General features: G+C 43.8%; 2 protein-coding genes across 7 annotated transcripts in view; both read right to left on the bottom strand.

Moving 5' to 3' along the window:
• Positions 1-843: 843 nt before the first annotated feature.
• On the bottom strand, positions 844-15761 carry ERFE (erythroferrone). 4 transcript variants are annotated; one of them, XM_083505686.1, is made up of 9 exons: positions 15547-15761; positions 10846-11172; positions 9007-9120; positions 7641-7734; positions 5061-5281; positions 4514-4622; positions 3901-3991; positions 3217-3295; positions 844-2913 (listed from the first exon to the last, which is right to left on the bottom strand). In XM_083505686.1, exons 2-9 carry the CDS (start codon positions 11038-11040, stop codon positions 2815-2817), a joined length of 1002 nt encoding a protein of 333 aa, XP_083361812.1. In that variant the 5' UTR covers positions 11041-11172; positions 15547-15761; the 3' UTR covers positions 844-2814. The 4 variants fall into 4 exon arrangements, with proteins under 4 accessions (XP_083361812.1, XP_083361809.1, XP_083361811.1 ...); XM_083505683.1 differs by lacking the exon at positions 15547-15761 and adding an exon at positions 11768-11865; XM_083505685.1 differs by lacking the exon at positions 15547-15761 and adding an exon at positions 11819-11850.
• The window catches only part of KLHL30 (kelch like family member 30), a 16499-nt gene continuing 12480 nt past the window's right edge, over positions 14905-18923 (bottom strand). For all 3 annotated transcript variants that reach the window (XM_083505654.1, XM_083505655.1, XM_083505656.1), the window contains exon 8: positions 14905-18648. In XM_083505654.1, the coding sequence (XP_083361780.1) occupies positions 18400-18648 (249 nt within the window). In that variant the 3' untranslated portion in view covers positions 14905-18399. The remainder of the gene's footprint in view (positions 18649-18923) is intronic.

Below are 18923 nucleotides of genomic sequence, written 5' to 3'. Positions count from 1 at the left end.
TGTATTGATCTTCATGAGTTAAAAGATGCTCCAGAGTTCAAAACAGTTCAATACAGCTTGAGAGAACTAACTATGCATTCATAGTTGCCTTTCAGGAATTTCCCTTTCAGGCAGTTGTAATAATCCATCTGGAGTTTTAAAGCGCGGCTGTTAATTTTGCATGGAAATTGCTAAAAGAGGATCACACAGGAAAATTTTTGGGGTGTGATCTCACACCAAAACCCACTGGATTGCTCTCTGCATCTCTTTGAAGGGGATACTCTTGCTGTTGGCAAAAGGTAGGTATCAAAAGCTAAACTTGAAAAGATGATGAAAAGCTGGTATGTACCTTGGTTGGCACCTGTCAATAGAAAGTAAAGGTTGTGCACACTTGTACCAGTATACTCACTCCTGAGTAAATTGGAATACACCAGGCTCTTCGTAGTAAAATCTACATCTGGTATATGATCAGATGGGGGTAGAAAAGTAAGCCACACTTTTGTGATGCTGAGACTTGTATGTGACATTTTTGGGAGGAGGGGTCTAATATTTTTCATAGCAAATAAGGGCTACATCATTGAGTTTAAAAGGTTACAATTTGCAAAATATGAAACACGAACTCTGGGAGGTTTTTAAGGCTGCTTTCTAACTGCATCTACATGACTTGAGGCTTCTACACTGAGTCGCTGGCCCTTGAATGAGCTGACTCTGGGCAAGCGATGGCACACACTCCTATGCAAGTCGCCACTTGATGTTTTCAGTCAAGTGGTGAGCATGTTTGAGTTCAGTCACCAGATGTCCTCTGTGATCGTAGATCTGTTGTCTTAAACAGTTCATAGCGGTTGCTTTAGCAAAAGAAGCCAATTCCAGGGGAAAGCATATATTTTTTAATTAGAAACTGTCTTGAAAACAATCCATTATAATTTACAGAAAGTACACCATGGTGCAACAGTTTGTGTCAGTGCATGCACATACACTCAGCCAATCAGAACGAAAGATAAACAGACGTCTGAGAATGCAAGAACAGCTCTAAAACTAAGGGTGTGTGGTACGTGTGACCTCCAGCACAATTCTGTATCGCAAGTCTATGAAAAAACACCACTTTTTCTCTTACAGCCTTGGTTATTTTGTATATTCCTTCTCTAAGTAAATAAAATGCATTTAAAGGCAAGTGCATAAATATATTTCTTAATATAGTGCAATAAATAGACCTGCTTATAATAGAAGCTTCAGTGGGAAGGCTAATGCTGATTGTGCTGCAGGGCAGGGCACCACCTTGGCCTTATCAGGCCGTGTGGCATTTCCAAAGTGGAAACGGGTGGGTGTATACAGTTTACTGAGAATTTGCCTTTTCTGAAATCTAACAACTTAATATTTGGCTGCCCAGAATCCTTTTCAGTATGCTCTGCCTCTTAAGAATTTTTTTGGCTTTGAGGGAAATAAACTTTCCCTGTTCCTTATTCTTCGAGACGAAAAAGGAATGAAGGGCAAGGGGAGAACAGCTTATTTGTCAGTGTTACTCTATATTAAATCTAATCCTTGCATGTAGAAAGATCCAGGTATCAAGAACTCCTCCTTGCCTTGCTAGATTTCTTGATGCAGTCAGTTTTTCCACAGCACTATGTACTGACTGAAACATGGCTTTCTGCATTCTGAACTGTTCTATTTTAAACTGATCTTGTAAGAAATTATCGAAGAAACAAATCTTGTTGAAGCAGAGGTGGTGCTCCCTTATGAAAATTTCCACGATGACTTGCAGGGACTGATTATATAAAATAGAGCAGCTGGGGCAACCTGTTACACAAGTAACTTCTCAGGCTAAAATAGATAAGGGTATGTGTTCATCCCACACACTTAAAAAACCCCACACAGGAGCAGTTCTAATGCCTGCCTACGTGCCCAAGGTTACAATAATTGTAGAAGAGGGTGGTGCTGCATTCGCAATTCTTGGATATCGTACTTTAGGGTGTACACAGCCTCAGAGAAAATAAGGACAGTTACTAAGAAATGGAAATAACCATCTCTTCCCTCGTCACGTAGTTAGGTTCAAAATAAGTGGCACTAAAGCTGGGCACTCTGTCCATTGGGCTTCATTCTAAATGGACAGTGCAATCTAATTGACCTAAGGCAATAGAAAGCCTCTGGCTAACAGTGGACTCAATAAATAGCCTACCATCTCTTCTCTTTCTTTTTAAAACCCTGCCCCAAATATGGTAGCCAGTCTACCCACTGCTAATTGAAAGTTAGCAATGGATATTGGGCACTATGCAGCACAAAGCAATAGGCAAATTCTGCTTGTGGTTGAGGAAGTCACCAGGCAGGCAGAAAATCAACAAAAGTTAGCACTTTTAACTTAGAAGACTTATGAACCAATGAGATAGTAAAAGATATTCCAAAAAATATATAATCCTTTGCTAAGTCTTTTCGTGTTGAGCGCCAAACAGCATGTGTACTTCCATGAAGAACCTAGTTTTTGAGAGCCACTGCAAACAGATTGCATAATTTTAAGCATCAAACAACAGACATTCAGGAATAGGAGGAACTTCTAGGTGAGTTGCATCAACCCCGTTAACACTTGATGCTTCCTTTTATAAGTTGGTTCAGCATCCTTTTAGTCGGTTTTACTAGATGCTGGGCCATTTTTCTCAAATCCAATTCTTCACCTTGGTATGCTTAACCAGTAAACAGCAGTGGAGGTTTGCTAGCTTTGCATCAACAGCTATTGTACTTTGTTCTGGTGCTTACCAGCTCCAGGCACTTAAGATTGAGAGAAATGTAGCAGAGGGGCTGATGAAAAGCAAGGTTTCACCTTCGGAATAGTTGGCTGTGTGCCAATCAAATGCCCAAGAGGACAGCACCAAAGTCAGACCCACTTCGAACAGTGAGAGAGGATCCTGTTGCATTGTCTACAAAAACTGAAGCATACTGGCCAGCCTGGAACAGAGAAGATAAAGGTGGGTAAGCAAAGCAAGATGGTGCCATCCCTATGATTGTTCTGATGTGCCTATGCTACCTTTTAAAGAGGCTGCATACTTTGCTTGTAGCAAATTGTTTTATAATTTCATGCTAAAGGCCTCCAGTTACTCAACAGCTATAGGAAAGCCTGCGTTTAATAGCTGTTGCTTGCATTTTTTATTCAGGAGAGAACAAAATGCAGGTGTTTTGCCAGATTTGTGTCTCTTAAGCACTGCTGGTTATGACAACATGTTACAACTTTCCTTCATGGCTTTTACTCACCTGCAGGAATAGAATTCCATGGATTGAAATTGTGAAATGTTCGTTGTTTCTGTCCAACCTGCTCACTGTTTCCAGAGAACTGAAAGCAAGAGACACTTCATTAACATGAACAATCCTAGAAAATAACAGCATAGGCTGTCCACCACTTTGGGTGCACTGGAAAGAGTTAGGTTTGGATGTGGGTGAGTGGGTCTGAGTCCTCATTCATCAGTGTTCACTGTGCATCATTTGGACTAGTTCAGGAGTGCGTCAGATCCTTCATCCTACCCTGGACCAACTTTAACACCTGTCAAAGTTCAAAGAGTCTCATTGTAATCCAGTGAGCCCCTCTGAAGTCAGCTTGCAGGTATAGTTTGGATTCAGACCTCCTCTGCAGGCAGTTACTAGTTGCTTAGCACATAACCAGCCCAATAAGTTTGCTTGGAGAGTAAGAATATATATGAAAATCTGCATATTCAGCCTTGAAGGTAGGTCAAGAAGGAAGTTGCTATTTCCTCATTTATAGGCTGCCCTATACCCCAGGGTTCTCGGGGTAGCTTACAACAGAGTTGAAATTAAATGTGAATTTCATATGGTAAAACAGAGAAAGCAGGAGCATGTAGCAGAGTGGAAATGAACTGGAACTGAAATAAATTCTAGCTGGCTGCTTTCCTAAACAATACTATTTCTACTCCACACACTCACATGTTCTGTCGGCAGAGGGACTCAACGCAGATCAACAAGCGCAGGCGTTCGCGGGTGCGGGGCTGGTTCTTCTTTAGCTGAACCTCTGGAACTGCAAAAGGCAGCAACTAGTCAGCAACTTGCTGCTGCGCCGGAATCCTTGACCCCAGCAGCTGGAGGCTATCTGACAGTGTCTAAAAGGCCTGCCCAAGGTTCAGAGCTTCACTGAACTTTGCTCTGTTCAATATGCAACCTTTATGTTGCTATTCATCTTGCCTCAGAAAATGCTCAGCTGAAATCAGACATCCACTTGAAACTGATAAGCAAATTCCAACACTAACATTACACTGAAAAGTCAACTTTTAATGTAATTACTAAGGATGCTTACAGAATCCTCCTCTGCTACGTTTCTCCTTGAATTCAAGGGTTCGTCATTACCCAAGATGTTTACAGAACTGGAGTTGATAACGTCAAACTCCATAGTGCTTCCAGATTCTTATTTCTAGAATGTGCACTTTTCTTTTAAAACATTGGTAAGAGAGTGGGGTGGGGATAATTAACTGCCAGCTCCAAGTTGCTTAGCACTTCTATCTTCTTGAACCCAACACAGTATTGCTTTAAGTTAAACACTTACCAATATGCAACGTGGCAGTGAAGATGTAGTATCCACTGAAAGGTGCTATGTATTGTCCATTGTTAAGGTTTAGCCCTAGGCCACGGTGGAACATCTCTTCTTTTTTAGGCTACGCACAACAACAACAACAAAAGGATTATGAAGCAGGGGAGAAAATTGTTCCAGCTTTCCCTGTGGTGCATGGAAGTAGAGCGCTGAAAAAGGCCCTTCAAGAACCAAGGTTCAGACATTCATAAAAGGGAAAAGGGACCGAATGTGGATCCCTTGTGAACATAAGATATTTCTCCATCAATGGTGGCAGCTCCCAGAGTTTTTATTGTGTATCTAAACATTTTTTCCAGGGACAACTTAAATTCTGGAAAACCAGGTTTCAATTATTTAGATCATCAGTTACAGAACACACTCTAATACCCTTAGAAATCAGGAGTTTGGGGGTGGTTTAAAAACAGTATTTATAGGGTTGGTTGTCTTGTTAGGGATACTGAAGCAAAAAACTACCTTCCATTTTGCTGACATTTGCAAGAAGAAATGACACCAAGCTACTCACTATGTAATAGAACTGAAGCTCTTGCAATGACCGCCGTTCAATTGAAATGTTTCTCCGGGTCCGACAGTGGAAAGCTGCTTGCACTCGCCCATGCTCCCTGCTTTCTAGAAGTGGTCCACTAATCTGGGCCAGAAAGTTATCTTCTCCTCTGGACCTGTCGTCGTCTTCTTGGCAGTTGTCACAGGCTTTCTGAGTGATCCTTTCCCGTTCCCTGATCACACCTGAGGAGCCAAAACACAAAGCCCTCTTACTGAGGTGGGCCCACTCATGTTCTCTGTAAGTCCAAACCTGCACCTACTTGCTTTCAAACACAACAAGGCCACACTAGTCAATATGCCTATAGCCACCTTAACACAGGAAGTCCCAAGCCAGCCCCAAAACTTTGTGAGTCCGTATTATTTTAGACAGCTGGCTCATTGGAATGTACGTTCACCTGTTTCTCGAGCAGTAAAAATACTGGACTTAAGAGTCTGCAGGATCAGACCAGAGTCCAACATTCTGTTCTCACAGTGGCCAGCTAGATGCCCAAGGGAAACTCACAGGCAGGATCAGCAGTCTTCCCATGTGATTTCCAACAAGTGGTTCTCACAGACACTTTTTGCCACCAGCATCAGATGTAGTACATAGCTATCATGGCCAGTGATAACTGTTAGGCAAATTCATGGAAGTTAAGGCCCTTTTAAAGCAACCTCCATGGGTGGCTATCACTACATCTTTGTGGTAACAAATCCCACAGTTTAAGAGTGGAAATCTTTGCTCGGGTCATGGTGACTGTAGCTCAGACCCATGGGTGGGGAAGGGAAAACATGACTACTGCTAGGCCACATCTTCTCCTTAGTGTCTAGTGCGTGACATCCTCAGTCGGCTCCCCTTCATTGACTTCTGCTTAGTGGTGAATCTGAGCATGATGATGTTATGGCAGAATCCAATTTGGATTGCAAGGGTGGAGAAACGGGGGGGGGGGGCAATCTAGATGTTGGACTCCAACTCACAGGTAGCATGACCAGTGGGCCAGGGCACAGCCCCCAGGGAGCCCCAGAAGAGCTGAGGCAGCATTGGGGCCAGGGGATGAGTCGTTGGACAGCAAAGGGGAGCACAAGATTCTACACCCTCCCTCCCTCCCCAGGGGCTGGGGGATCACCAGGATACAGGCTATGAGGAGAAGGAGAGCCAATGTGGTGTAGTGCTTAAGAGCGGTAGGCTTGTAATCTGGTGAACTGGGTTCGCGTCTCCGCTCCTCCACATGCAGACTTACTTGGGCTAGTCACACTTCTTTGAAGTCTCTCAGCCCCACTCACCTCACAGAGTGTTTGTTGTGGGGGAGGAAGGGAAAGGAAATTGTTAGCCGCTTTGAGACTCCTTTGGGTAGTGCTAAAGAGGGATATCAAATCCAAACTCCTCTTCTACTACTACTACTACCACTGCCCCAGCCCCGAAGGCCCAGCGCGGACGTGGCTTGGCTTACCTTGCCTCCCCACAGGAACCTGTAGTGGGGGGCACCTGGTTGTGCCCTATCAGACATGTATGCCCAGGGCCATGGCCCCCTACCCAACCACCCCCATGCTTCACCTCTGAGTTTCCCTACCAGCTTTGGCTGGAGAAGATGCAAGGTTGAAGTTACTGAAGGGTCTTAGAGGCCTGTGTAATAGCAGAATTCTTGGAGGAATTCCTGTATATGAAAACCAGTATCCTAGAACAGAAGGTCCACTTGGAATTTGCATTCCAGTGTGACATTATGTGCCAGCACATAATGGCTGCCATGGGCAGCAAAAGAAGGGGAGCTGGTAATCTATACTGGTGATACGTACCATCAAACACACAAAACACTGACTGAATCTGAATTCTAACAGCAGAAAAGTGGCATGGATTGTACTCCTCTTAGAACCGCACTCTTGGATAACATTTAATGCTGTATTGTTTTTAACACTCAACTGGAAGCCACCCAGAGTGGCTGGGGAAACTCAGCCAGATGGGTGGGGTATAAATAATAAATTATTATTATTGGATTAATATTCTTGACCTTGCCAACAGCCACACTTTTAATTGCAAGTTTAATCATGTTTGTGGTTTAAAGAAATTCAAAGCCGGAGCAAATAACCCAACAACAGAGAATCATAGAACTGTAGAGTTGGCAGGGACCACAAGGGTCATCTAGTCTGACCCCCTGCAATGCAGGAATCTAATATCATATTTTAAGTGTATCTTAGAGTAGAACTCCAAAAGTAAAGTCTCCATCAAAACCCAGAAGGTACATTAAGACAACAATAATGTCAAATAAAATCACCTATTATTAAGAGCCCAATTCATTATTCTGTGCCTAAGGCAAACAAGTACAGTGGTACCTCGGGTTAAGAACTTAATTCGTTCTGGAGGCCCGTTCTTAACCTGAAACTGTTCTTAACCTGAAGCACCACTTTAGCTAATGGGGCCTCCCGCTGCTGCCGTACGATTTCTGTTCTCATCCTGAAGCAAAGTTCTTAACCCAAGGTACTATTTCTGGGTTAGCGGAGTCTGTAACCTGAAGCGTCTGTAACCTGAGGTACCACTGTATGTTTGCTTGGAGAGCAACAACCTCCATACCTTTAAGCAGCAATCTGAATTCTCTCAGCAGCTCCTCCTGGGTGATTAAGGCTCCAGGGGGTCCTGGTGGACCAGGGGGTCCTGGAATGCCAAACTAGAACCAAAAGAAATACAGGACAGTATTTTAGATCCATATTTATCCACATCAACCACCAAACCTATTGTCTGTTTAGCTATCATCAACTCTCAGTCTCTGGGCTCCTAAAGGCTTCTTCTGTTTGTTTGATGTGCTCTTGCTTCAAGATGCTTTACTTAATTGCCTGAAAGGGGCTCCAGTACTAGGAGGGAAGAGAAAGGCCCTTTTCACTTGCAAAGGTTCACATGGGAAGATATCAACATCAACATGACTCCCTCTCCCCAAACCATTCATGAAATAAATATTCACCTTCTATTTACTTTACTGGTATTGCATTTTAATCCCACCTTTCCTCCAAAGTGTTCACATATGGTTCTCTCTGCCCGCCGTTTTATCCTCAAAACAACACTGTGGAGTATGCTAGGTAGAAAGACCGTTTCTGACCCAAGGTCACCTAATGACTGACTGGGGATTTGAACCCTCATTTCTCAGGTCCTGATCCAACACTCTAACCAACACAAAACACAACACAACACAACACAACACACATTGTACATTTATATTCTGCCTTTCTTCTCTCATGCAACCAAAGGTGGTGTATATGTTGTTCCCACGCACTCCTCACATCCCTGTCAGACCATACTCTAGGAACTTGTATGCTGAAAATCCTATGACTGGGATTTGGTGAAACACTATTACTAGAGGGAGCATTCTTTCTTTCACAAGGTTTTCATTTCTGTGCAGCAATTTCTCTGTGTCTCTTAAAGTGCATGCAGCCATGAACCACTGCTTGGGGGGACGGACAACTTTAAATTGTCTTGGTTAAATTTAGGGAGGCTCGAACAGTTAGGAAGGCTCAGAATGTCAATCTGAGGACATGTTCACATTACCACCTTACAGTGCAGTGAAGGGTTCTTTTTTGGGGGGGTTACCCACAGTCCCCCCTCTCACCAACTGTACACATCAGCACAGTTTCATTAGTGTCAGATTCGTTTCTGTAGTTTCCCCCCATGCAAAGGTGTTTACACCCTGACTGGAGATGAATTAGGAACAGCTTAAGATTTCAATCAGAATGAGCCTGGTTTGAGAAACAACTCATCAAACAGTGGTATTTTATGCATATCCATTTTGGATAACGTCATGTGAACACTGATTAAAGAGCTGCGCTGGAAGCACAGTGAGTGCATAGCAGACATGAAAACAGAGTATGAAAACAGTCTCAGAATCCCTTATCGGAACAGACTTTGAAGACAAGTGAATCAAGATGAGGACACTGTTAATGTTGGTTACCTTGAACTTTTTAGCTTTATTTTTGCTTCTTTTTTTATTGTTCACCCCGTTGTTCATAAGAAGCATCCAAGCAGCCCGGGATTCATCCCTGCGAATCTTTCCTGCAGCAGTTTCCTTTAAGCAATGAGAAGTAAAAGAAAAGGCATGTGAAAGGCAGAGACAACCAGGAACACACACACACACACTGTCCCAAAAAACATATGTTGAGGATTATCTTTGCTCAGCATCTTCATAAGGTCTGCTGTATCCATGTGTCAATCATGCTTCCTTCAGTCTACATCAGAGATGGGGAACCTTTTACAGCCACATTTCTTCATGGGGGCTGAACACCAGCACTGAAAGTAGGCAGGGCAGGGGCATCCTACAGGATCTCCCCCTCCCTCCTACAACACAAACCCCTACACACACTCCATCATCTGCCTTATTTGCCATGAGTCGGTTTAATGCTGAAGGTGCCTATAGAAAGCTGAATGTTACATTATTTTGCAGCAAGAATACTTTGCCAGATGTTTTTGTGCTGGCAGATGCCCTCGGTCTTTGCAAATGCCCTTGCTTAATTGATTTAATCAGTTCCCTAGGAAAGGGAATGGTTGGGAGATGGCCAGGGAGGGTCTGGGTGACATGTTAAGAAGTGCATGCTGCTGTCATGCTTGACTATATGATTTCCATATTAACAAGTGCAGATGTCTTGGGTGTTTCTCTCATACCAGAGGAAATAGCTCCATTTCAAAACATCTTTGAATCATAGAATTGTAGAGTTAGAAGCGACTCCAAGGCTCATCTAGTCTGACCCCCCATAATGCCACTAGCATTCTTTGCTAGTAGAATTCAATGTAATTCCAAGAATTCACCTATCTTCTATAGTTGGTCTACTACGATTGCTGTGAAGCAAGGATGCATAGGAGCCAACTTTTAGGGGCCGACGTCTCTTCGGCCCCCTAATAAAATATTTGAGGGGCCAGGGCCCCAAAGTTGATGGGCATTGCCATTCAAATGATGTGTGTAGGCTGTGCCTTGTGATTGATTATGCAGGCTGGAGCTTACCTGCCCCCCAGTATATTATTCAAGTTGGCACCCCTGCAAGGATGGCTAGATAACTTGCAGTTCTCCATATGTTGTTGGACTTCTAACTCCTCAGCAAGCATGGCCAATTGTCAGAGGATGATGGGACTTGTAGTCTAGCAACAGATGAAAGGCCACAGATTCCCCATCTCTGCTGTAGACTAAGACCAGTCAAAGTGGAGCATCTCCATGTTGCAGGACGAGGGGGCAGTTAGGAAAGTGTTAGCACCCTCTCTCCTTTCGGCTCAAGGGTTGCTATCCCTTGATCTGTTCATCTGAACAATCTAGAGAAAGGAGTGGTGTTTCAAAGTGTTACTGCTAGCTGGAAAATGGGCAAAGTGTTCTTCCTTTACTCAGTGAAAGATAAGCATGTGGGCATACTAGGGCCACCACTTTTTAAAACAGAAGTATTTTAACCCACATTGAAATGGCAACACACATAAAACAGAAGTAAAATGGATTGTGGCTATACATACCTAGTTCCACTGAGCTCGGTGGGAACTATTCCCAAGTAACTACCTGCACATAGGATCACATAGGATAGACTATTTGCAAAAGAAGGAGACATACATTCACACTTGCCTGTGCAAATATTCCCCTACATGACGTTGCAAAGCAAAACCTACTCTTTCCTACTTGGGCACAACTTCCTTTTCTCCGTTCTCTACCCCCATTTTTAGCCCTTGTGGGCTAAATTCAAAGGGGAAGGTTTACTTCAATTAAGGCGTGGGTTAAAGACACCCCAAATAGTGAGCTGAGAGTAGCATTTGTCCTTACCGGGTCATTGGATGATGACAAGGGAGGGCTGCTTGTTTTTTGTCCTGCAAGAGAGTCATTCCATCCGGATTTCTTCTCCTGACTCCTTCTGTTTCCATGTTTTTCGGTTTCCATAGAGCTGGCACAAAAAGTCATTGCTAGCAGCCCCATGGCTAGTAATCGAAGTGGACAGCTGGAAAGGAGGGGTCCAGCCATCTTCCGGCACACAAGCACGCTGGTAGTTTCTATAGAGACAGACTCTTGGATTTAGGCCTTGGCAAAAGCTCCTCAAGCAGAACAGGGCAAAGATGAAGCTGAGGACCTTCAGATGGGCAGCAGTCGATATTCCTGGGGGGGATTCCAGAAAGGAAGAAGGGAGTGCAGGAAGAAATTATCCACTCCCTTTCCAGCAATGCCTGGCTTGTTTACTTTTTCAGGGCAGACCCAATCAAGACTTGTCAGGCTTCTTCAATTAAATAATAAATAATAACAACAGAAAAAGATAAAAAGAAAAGTAAACACTATGGTACCCACACACCTCACCAAGTCAAGGCCCTGGAGTTTCCAGTGGATTTATCAATTGCCTCTTTTTGGAGGGGCAGAAAAAATGTCATGGGGTGGTCCCCTACAATTTAGAAAGCTTTAAGTCAAGGGACTCAGGGGGCTATTTATCCTTCGACTGAAAAGCTCCAACCAAATGACACAGGGCAATTTCCTGGGTCTTCTGTTGGACAAAACTCTCCTATCAAGGCTGCAGAAGTCCTGCGGTTCTCTCGGCTGGCGGCTCTGGCTGCCTGGGGGGCACCTGGCTCGCCCTCTTCGCAACACCCCCTCCAGTGCCCTCTCCGAGACGCCTCGGGCTGCTGCCCCTCCGTCCCCCTCGCCCCTCTAAAGGTCCCCGCTGCTTTCCCTTCCTTTAAAGAGCTTGAATTCCCCGCCTCACAGAAGTTGCCGCCTCTGTCCACTTTAGGCGAGGGTTTAGAGGGCCACCTACGGGCAGCAATCGCCAACTACAACAACCGGAGGCTCGCTGAGCTCGCGTTGTAATTCGAATGCCGGGGGGGGGGGGGCGGGAGGAGGAAGCAGGAATTCTTCCATTTCTTCCATAGGAAGCGTCTGCTCAGGGAGAGGCTGGGGGAGATACAGATTAATTATTGGAGTTCGGCAACACCTGGGGAGCCAGAGGTTCCAATCCTGCGCCACCTCCATTTTTATGCTCTCTAATGTTAATTATTTTGATTCGTCCTTCCATTTATTTAGCTGGTGCATTTATATCCCACCTTTTCTCCAAGGAGCTCCATGGCTCCCCCCTCCCCCCATTTTATCACAACAACCTTACAAGGTTGGTTAGACTGTGACTAGAGAGCAGGGATTTGAACCCTGCACTCCCAGGTCCTAGTCCAACACTCTAACCACGCTGGAGGATGGGTCTATACCTCCTTTACACACTTGTACCCATCCGCCACCACATCTATTTTTATGTTCCCTAATGTTGACAGTCGCCTTTTATTCAAATTCTATTTGGGGGGGGGGGCAGTACATGTGAAATTATTTTATGGTGTACATATCATCATCATATTTATATCCCATATCTTGCCTCCATTCCCAAGACATCATATGCCAACATTTAAAATCCATAGAGGGAATATAGGCAATAAACAACAAAAACAAAACAGCAAATAAAAGCAATAAAAATAGCAACAGCAAAATACGATAAAAACAGCAAAAGCAACAGCTGACGCTTCATGTTCTTTCACTCTCTCTTTGCGAGGTACCACATTTTCGCAGCACTTAAATAAACTTTTTGTTGCCTAGTGAATGGAGGAGTTCCATACCACACAAAAACCAAAATGCTCTGATACCCATAGCATTTAGAAGGAAGGATTCTTAGGGTCGCCCCCAGACTGTTGTTATTTTGCAGGAAGGACTCGATTGCATGCCAAAACAAGGGTGAATTTCCATTGCCAAATGACCTCCCTGTAAACAAATCTGGATGACTGCTCAATGGCGAGCAGAAGTCAGATTAACCTCCACATAAGGTTTGGCCAAGCAAATCTGGTTGAATGCTCAATAAACAGGTCAACTGGAGGAGCTTTGAGTTTTAAGGCTGTTGTGGAAATATATTTCTGCTAATGTTAAACAAGAAGAACGTTGTATGGTTGTGTCTCAGTTAAACACAAATGCAAAATGACTAGTAAAAAAAGAACAATTCTCTGCAGGTATCACCAAAGCAATTTTGTGTATGTGCGTGGAATGACACAAAGCCCTAATTCATTATGCTGAGGGGGCCCAAAGGGGTGGAGAAGGAAGGTTATATCAAAATTCTTTGTCCATGTCTGGTACATATATATATATATTAGAAAGATTAATCATAACAAAAGAGTTGCCAGCAGATCAAATTGGTTTAGACCTTCAATAAATGCACATATAGTGATATCTCTAAAACATAAGCTAGAGAATGGAATGATGAAAGTCTACAGGGGAATCTTCTGCTTTGGTTCAAATGCTCATGGAAACATGAAGTGATCTCCTCTGTAGAGCCATACTCAGAGGAATACCCACTGAAACAATGGACTTATGCACCATTGATTTCAATGGGCCTGCTCTAAGTATAGCTTAGGCCATACTTGCACCAAAGCATGACAATACCACTTTAAACAGTCATGTCTTCAGGGTAGACCCACCCATGATGTGGGGTGAGGCAACCCCCGCAGGCAGCAGAATCCCCTGAGACAGTGCCCCCACAGGTGCCCCGCCCACCTGCCACTGGCGGAGAAATGGAGCTGGCATTGGCACCAATTTCCTGTGATGTCTTGCCCAAATCTCATGAGATCACACAGAGTGTGAGAAGTCTTGTGAGATTTCCAGGGAGATAATGCTGGCAGTGGCAGGTGAGTGGCCGAGGTGGTGCAGCAGAGTGGCAGAAGAGGGCAGCACTTCCTGTTTTGCCTCAAGCAGCGAAATGGTATGCACTGCCGCTGCATGACTTCCCCCAAAGAATTCTGGGAGCTGTAATTTGTTAAGGTTCTCCAAACAACTCCCAGCACCCTTGTCATTCCTCCGCTGCTTTGTGCCGTGTACGAACCCAGCTACTGTGATGTTTGAACGGGACCATACATTCAAAAACCTCAGTCACCAGTGAGATTTCTGGCTGAGTGGGGATTTGCAGCCAGGACTTCCAAGTCCAGCGCTCTGTCTACTTCACCACATTTACCTACCACGCTTAGGTGAGTGTTCTAAAGTAAACGATGGATGTACAGGACTGTTTTGCCTGGGATGTCAGCTCCCCATTCTTTTAGGGTCAGGTTTTAGTGAAATTCTGGGAATCTACTGACGGGATATAGATGTAGAACTACCATGAAGAAGGGAAGGGGGGAGAGGAGAAACGAAATCAACTCTCCTCTCCACGCTTGTGTGAAATCTGCGCTTCATTCTTGAGCTCTCATGTCATTGCCCTGGCCCCCTGTTCCCAGCAGAGTGATGCAACCCAAGCTGTTTCTCTCGCTCTCCTTTTCCTTGAAGGGAAGGACTACACGGATGAAGTCATGGGAATGAAAACTCCAACTGCTCCTGAAAACAAATGTAGTGTAGAAGGGTTGTCAATGTATGCAGATTCCCTGATAACTTGTATTCTATTGCCGGAAAACTGCAAACTCTGTTACATCAGCCACATCTAATCATTTTTACACTGGTGCTTCACTGTGTGGCAGAAAGTGTCTGTCCCAGTAAGACAAGGGTGGGAAAGCTGTTGTCCCCCGAATGTTGTTGTACTACATTTCCCATCATCCCTGACTATTGTCTATGCTGGCCAGGGCCAATGGGAGTAGAGGCCAACATCTGGAAGGCCACACCCTGCAGCCTGTGCATTGATTACAAATAATTTGCTTTTGTACATATTATCTAAAATGTTTCTATTCCGCCTTTCCTGCCTGATCTCAGGCCACCAAGGCAGCTGACTGCAAGCAAAAATAATATACAGTATAATAGAGGTGTGAGTAAAGTATACATATACTGTACATACACAAACACATATATGGCTCGGTATTATAACTACAATGTAAAATGAGCACTTCCCAGGCCTTTTCTTCTTAAAATGATTCTTTTTTATAAACTGGATGCAAGTTTACAGATTACTGTACAGTATTAAATAATTCTGCAATGATAAATGATAGCAACAACAACACCGGACAGGATTTTATAGGAACATTATGTGCAACCAAATCAGCAAGGAAGCTTATATGTATTCCTCCAATACCCTAGCCTTTCATGCTCCTGTTTTTCTATCTCAGCAAGTTAATAAAAGCAAGTGATGTGCTGACATGTGCAAGTTTGACCACCTTTGGCCTCCACCCTGCACTCAGCTCTTACCTGTGGCTCCTAGAAGCTGTCAGCATGCAACAGCAGCCACACCCTGGCAAACAGCTTTTGACTGGCCAGCTAAACCAAGAAAGGGTAGCTGATGGGTCTCAAACCCTCACAGAGTTAGGGGCTTCCCCTGCATGCAAAGACAGGTTCCAGAGGATTGAGTGGACGAGACCAATAGAGGGCCCAATGGTCAAAAAGGTGGTTTCTAGAGGGAAGGGAGGCAAACTCCATTATCTCTTGAGACAGACAGATGCCGACAACAACCACAACTATGGACATAATTTCAATCTTTCTGGCATTTTGAGTTTCAAAATAAGGGAGCAGGGTGGGGTGGAGCAAAGCAAGAGGTCTTCTTACCCATCCACTGGGTGTCTTTTGATGTCAGGAGGAAGGAGACAGACAGGCCAGCCTTTCCACCTGCTAGATTCTTCCGCAGCTGTTCCTCCCTTTCAGTTAGAACACAGCCAGGTGTTGCGAGGCAGCTGTTAGCAGGTGGCTGCCAATAAATATTATCAAAAGGCTCCAGCTGTTTGGAAGCCAGTCGGAGACTGGGGAAAACTTACACCCTGCAGCTAATAACAATAACAATAATAACAACAATTATTATATCATTTGTACCTCAGCTGGCTTAGTTGACGAAGGAGTGAGGATATGGGGGATGGGGTATAAATAAGACATTGCTCCACCTGTAACTAGCAAAGATAGAGGTCTACCTCATAGGTTTGTTTGAAAGATAAACCCCCTAAAAGAATGTAGTTATCCACCCTGAAAAAGTCAGACTTAATACAGAAATTAGGGTTGCCATATTTCAAGAGGTAAAAATGCAGACACAAAAAGTTGTTGAGCTTTTTTAAGGCAATCGCCCAATAGCCCCTCCGCCAGAGGCCAGAGCCACCCACCCAAATCCATTTGCTTTAAAATGTAAAATTTCTCCTGGGTGGGCATGTAGGACATCCAAAAGAGGACATGTTCAGGAATTCCCATACGTATGCCAACCCTACATAAATAGTAAAACCAGTCATATTGATGTGGGATTATTATTATTATTATTATTAGGATTTGATGAGTCATAGCATTCGGAGGGGCTCTATGCATAAATAAAGTAAGAATTTCATAAACATCTCATAAGTCAAGGTAATGAATTTAGAGAGCTCCCTTACAAGCTTTCATAGAAGCAAGCTTTGTCCCAGGCTAACCTGGACAAATAGAAATGTCCCTTTTCCCCCTAAGTTGTCACCTGCCCAAGCCAGAATGAACTTTTGTGTTTATTGAATTTCATCTTGCGGTGTTCAACCCCACAATCTCAAGTTTGTCAACAGTATACTGAATTCTAATTCCCCTCCTTTGCATTTTGTGTCATCGGTAAATCTAATAGGCGGTGCTATTTTTCTATAAAAAGAGGTGCCAGAACTCACCATGAACGCCTGTCTTGTTCTCTTATAATGGCAATTCCGGTGAGTTCCAACTGAAAAAAGCCCTGCTAATAGGTATATTTAACATTCTAGCCTGCCATTGGCTAAAATACAACTAGCTCTGGGTTTAGACTGAGAAAACCCTTGAAGAAGCCCAGTGTAAAGGTCTTCTGCTTTTATTAACAATAATAATCAGCAGGCTGTCAGTCCTGTCCATTTTCCTTGAAAATTGCCTGTGAAGGCAGACATAAATAAGAACAAAGAAAATTTATAACATCTCCAGGAAGACTCAATGCACAACTAAACTAGGTACAATTAAGGGCACTTCTAGACTGCCACTATTTTCTGGTGGGATCCAGTTACATACCGACAATAACAACAACGAAATTTTTATATGCCGCCCATCTGACTGGGTGAGTTGCCCAACTACTGTGTGGCTTCCAACAAATCAAAACTTCAAACACAGTAAAACATCAAACATTAAAAACTTCCCTATACAGGGCTGCCTTCAGGTGTCTTCTAAAAGTCATATAGTTGTTTATTTCCCTGACATATGACAGGAGGGCGTTCTACAGAGTGGGCACCACTATCGAGAAGGCCCTCTGCCTGGTTCCCTGTAACCTCACTTTTCACACTGAGAAAACCATCAGAAGGTCTTCAGCTGATTTCTATGGGCCATTAATCAGCTACATACGTATGATTCATATAAAACACTCCTATAATGACGATGGAAGGGGGCTTCTGTGACTGTCCAGCATTTAAAACCTACCTAAAAGAAAATATAGTTACTTAATCAAGCACCAACAGTAGAAAGAAAAGACTACACAATTCATGATGACGTTATTATCAGATTTCTTGACCATACTGATGAATTGTAGAAATCAACAGGAAGAGGCGAGTCTCCATTTTACAGGTAAAATTCATACAGTCCACATGCAAGATATTTAAACTGAACAGAAAATGTGCCTTGTGACGTGCAGAAAGAATCCTAGGGCAATAAAAACAGATATAAAAATAAGAATTCCAGAGAAACCAGAGAAACTTCTGATAAATGGGTCACTAATGTCACTCATCGATCTTAGTCACCACGATCTCAAATTAGCACCGAGAGACTTCTAGTTTTAATTTAGAGCTGGCTCACGTTACTTCTGGCCCCTTTCGGACTCTGGCCACAGTCCAAAAGAGTGAAGCAATCAATGACATCAATGGACTTATGCACACTTAACTGCGGGCAGCATTGCTCAGGGAAGTCAGGTTCTCTAGCAAAATGAGCATAATACTCATCATGTGCTGTGCGCTGGAATCTCACAGGTCTCAGCTGCGGCATTGTTCCAGAACGGACACTGAACAATGTTTTAAAAATTGCCAAGTTTTCTTGGCCAAGTTCTGTAAGCTCCTAATTCACACATTATGTTGGTAGACACTGTCAAGGCAGCCTGGCACTATGTTTAACCATAGAGATTAACGCAGTCTTTTGTTTCTGATGATATGTCCACTGCAGGGTTTTTTGTTTTAACCCCTCGCTTCTTGCAATTTATAAAGGCAGGTTATCATTTCATGTTCTCCACTGGTGTTTTCGTGCTAGTGCTGTGACCAAAGTTATCCATCCTAATTATGTGGGCAAGGTGATTCAGCCCAACAAGAGCTGTAGTGGGCGGGGGGGCGGGAATAGAACCATTCAAACGGTCTGAACAAAAAAGGCAAAAGTAAGTGTACAAGTGTGATATTGAAAACTCTGTTCCTTTTCCAAACTTGTGGCAGGAGCTGCTGTGCTGTGAGGCCTTGTTCCATCCTCTGTTCACAAATGGTCTCCTAGGAAAGGTTCCCTCCACCTCGAAGTATCCATGAAGATAGAGGAAGAGCTGTGGTAGAGCCATAAGCAGGGGAGGGCTCCTTCCCTTCTCCAGACATCCTTAGTGCAGTCATAAATTTCCATCTCCACCTGATAGTCACCGTCCATGCCCTTCCAGTATCCTCCGGTGACAAAGAGTTTTCCTCCAAGAGGTACCATCCCTCCGTTTTCATGGAGGGTGTGAAGCTGTTGCACCTGCAAACAGAGTGGACATGATTTGGATCTGTGTTTATGTGGCAAATCATATACAACAACCACAGCGGAAACCGCTGTAAATAAGACAGTAGATTGGCAACATACAGTTTGCACCTAGTTCCTTGATGAAATCATATGACGGGGGTTTGTGCTGCCATCCAGTGGCTGAAATATATAGTGCAAGTTAATATCATCAAACCCCTTGGAGGGGGGTCTCTCACCCTTTCCTTAGCAGAGTTATTAAGGTGTTGTCTGGGTATTTCTATAAGAGGTAA

Source organism: Podarcis liolepis, assembly GCF_965112155.1.
Source record: "Podarcis liolepis genome assembly, chromosome: 5".
Lineage (NCBI taxonomy): Eukaryota > Metazoa > Chordata > Lepidosauria > Squamata > Lacertidae > Podarcis > Podarcis liolepis.
The sequence above is the reverse complement of the archived record's forward strand: the minus strand, read 5'-3'. Positions and strand labels throughout refer to the sequence as shown.

Bases quoted from the DNA above. Each gene is read 5' to 3' on its own strand.
- ERFE (XM_083505686.1), bottom strand. From the start codon at position 11,040: ATGGCTGGACCCCTCCTTTCCAGCTGTCCACTTCGATTACTAGCCATG. The intron at 9,121-10,845 runs GTAAGGACAAAT...CATTGCTTAAAG, and splicing joins TGTCATCATCCAATGACCCG to GAAACTGCTGCAGGAAAGAT. The intron at 2,914-3,216 runs GTGAGTAAAAGC...TCTCTGTTCCAG, and splicing joins ATGGAATTCTATTCCTGCAG to GCTGGCCAGTATGCTTCAGT.